Source organism: Priapulus caudatus, unplaced genomic scaffold (assembly GCF_000485595.1).
Source record: "Priapulus caudatus unplaced genomic scaffold, Priapulus_caudatus-5.0.1 Scaffold1513, whole genome shotgun sequence".
Lineage (NCBI taxonomy): Eukaryota > Metazoa > Priapulida > Priapulimorpha > Priapulimorphida > Priapulidae > Priapulus > Priapulus caudatus.
Genome location: NW_014578574.1, coordinates 23123 through 25318, shown reverse-complemented (window position 1 = coordinate 25318; position 2196 = coordinate 23123). Strand labels below are relative to the sequence as shown.

General features: G+C 54.7%; 1 protein-coding gene across 1 annotated transcript in view; it reads left to right on the top strand.

Moving 5' to 3' along the window:
• Positions 1–2196, top strand: part of LOC106816870 (protocadherin Fat 1-like) — a gene marked incomplete at its 5' end in the record, with an annotated part of 48483 nt that overhangs the window by 35166 nt on the left and 11121 nt on the right. Inside the window, 4 exon segments of the mRNA XM_014821511.1 lie at positions 364–503; positions 506–526; positions 1066–1442; positions 1879–2093. Coding sequence (XP_014676997.1) covers positions 364–503; positions 506–526; positions 1066–1442; positions 1879–2093 — 753 coding nt within the window.

Below are 2196 nucleotides of genomic sequence, written 5' to 3'. Positions count from 1 at the left end.
CGTCTCTACTGTCTGTCGTCTCCTCTCATCTTCTTTCTCCCCTCCCTCCCTCCGCCGCTGCTTATCTCTCCCTTCCGTTCTCTTCTCTCCGCCTCTCTCTCTCTCTCTCCTCTCCTCTCTCTCTCTCTCTTCTCCCTCTCTCTCTCTCCTCTCTCTCTCTCTCTCTCTTCTCTGTTTCTCTACTCTCTCTATCACCTCCACACTTGCGTATCTTCTCTTCTTACTCCCTCTCTTCTCTCTATCTCTCTCCCTCCCCTCTATCTCTCCTCTCTCTCCTCTCGTCTCCCTCACTCCCTCTCTATTATATCTCTCTCTCTATCTCACCCCACCCTGTATATAACATCTCTCTCTCTCCTGCTACAGAGCGAAAACCGCTCAACTTTAACGGCACCAGCTACGTGCGATACACACTAGTCAACCTCATCGATCGCCAGCTCAGCCTCTCTCTCAGCATCCGCACGGCAGCCGAGCGCGGCGTGCTCATGTACGCGCGACCGGACAGCGCGTCGACTACAGCATCCTCGAGGTGAGGGCCGTGCAGCGCCACCTAGCGGGAGCGCCTGTTGCCGCCGGCGCAGACGGAGGATGGGGTTATTGCGCGCGAAGGTTTTGTTAATCGGCGTATGCGTTTTATCGTCGAGGCGAGGGTTTGGTTGTTATTAAATTATTGTTGCCGTTATAATTGTTGTATTCGTTAATAACAGTTTTTGATTAACCAATCAAATGCATTGATTTGAAGCACGTGATCAATATTAGCGCGCCCGTGGGTGTGGCTTTGAACAGGTTCCACGTACAGTTTATTACCAGTGGCTATCACAGTATGTCGCTGATAGACGGTTGAATTGTCGCCGGGTGGCCGCACACGTGGCGGATTTTTATCGACAGTACCGGCGATAAAAATCGGACCCTCGGTCACTCGTCCGATAAAAATCGCCACGTGTGCCGCCGGGGCTTAAGGTCTTTCGTTATCCGCGCTGTACCTTGCCGCCGGCATTCGCCGGATTGCCCCCAACTGTTCTCCTGCTTCAGTGGAGCCTCCTAACCTTGTCTGCATCGTCCCTGCAGGTGGTGAACGGCCTCGTTCAGTACCGCTTCGACTGCGGCAGCGGCGAGGGTCTAGTGCGCGTCAACCACGTCTACGTGAACGACGGACGCTGGCACGAGCTCTCCGTGAAGCGCAACCAGAAGGAAGCCGAGGTGAACGTCGACGGGAAGTTCTCGGCGTTCGGCGCGGTTCCCGGAACGAACGACGTTCTCAACCTGAACAGCCACGACGTGTACTTTGGCGCGGCGGTGAAGGAGGAACGCCGCGGCGGCGGCGGCGGAGGAGGAGGCGGGGGAGGGGCGATGTCGAACGGGTTTAAAGGATGCATGGACAACATACATGTGGATGGGATGAACTTGCCGCGAGCGGGAGCCAACAGCGTGGCCGAGCTGAGGAGGTGAGTGTTTGGGTGTAGCAGGGGTGTGGGTGTAGGAGGTAGGTGTTAGTGTGTGGGAGGTGAGTGTTAGTGTACTGTGGTGTGGGTGTAGGAGGTAGGTGTTAGTGTACTGTGGTGTGGGTGTAGGAGGTAGGTGTTAGTTTGTGGTTGTAGAGTTAGTGTAGTGTTAGTGTAGGAGGTGAGTGTTAGTGTGTGTGTGTGGGTGGGGGCTGTGTGTTGTGGGTGTAGTGTGGGTTATGTGCAGTTTGGTGTATGGGTGTAGTGTTGTGTAGCGTAGGAACAGTGTTATAGTATGGTTGTAGTAAACAAATTTTAAAGTTCAAGTTTAATTGGCGGTGCATGGCGAGGTAAGCACGTAGAATGCAAAAAAAGTGATAAATTGGAAACCAGCGACGCGTCATTAATCATCGCCGTGGCGACCGCGTCTTCCTTGCAGGTTGGTGAACATCTCGTTCGAGTGCCAGCGCAACCTGGTGCCGGGTTACTGCGGGGCGCAGCGATGCATGAACGGCGGTAGCTGCCTGGAGATGAGCCACGGACTGTTCATGTGCGAGTGCGTGACGCCGCGCTATAGAGGGCGCTACTGCGAGCGCGACACGGACCCGTGCGCGTCGTCGCCCTGCCTGCACGGCGGCAGCTGCCACAACGCAGGTACGCTGCTCACTTGTTACCGCTGTAGGTGTGTGTGCGTGTGTCTGTATGTATGTATGTATGTATGTATGTATGTATGTATGTGTGTATGTGTGTATGTATG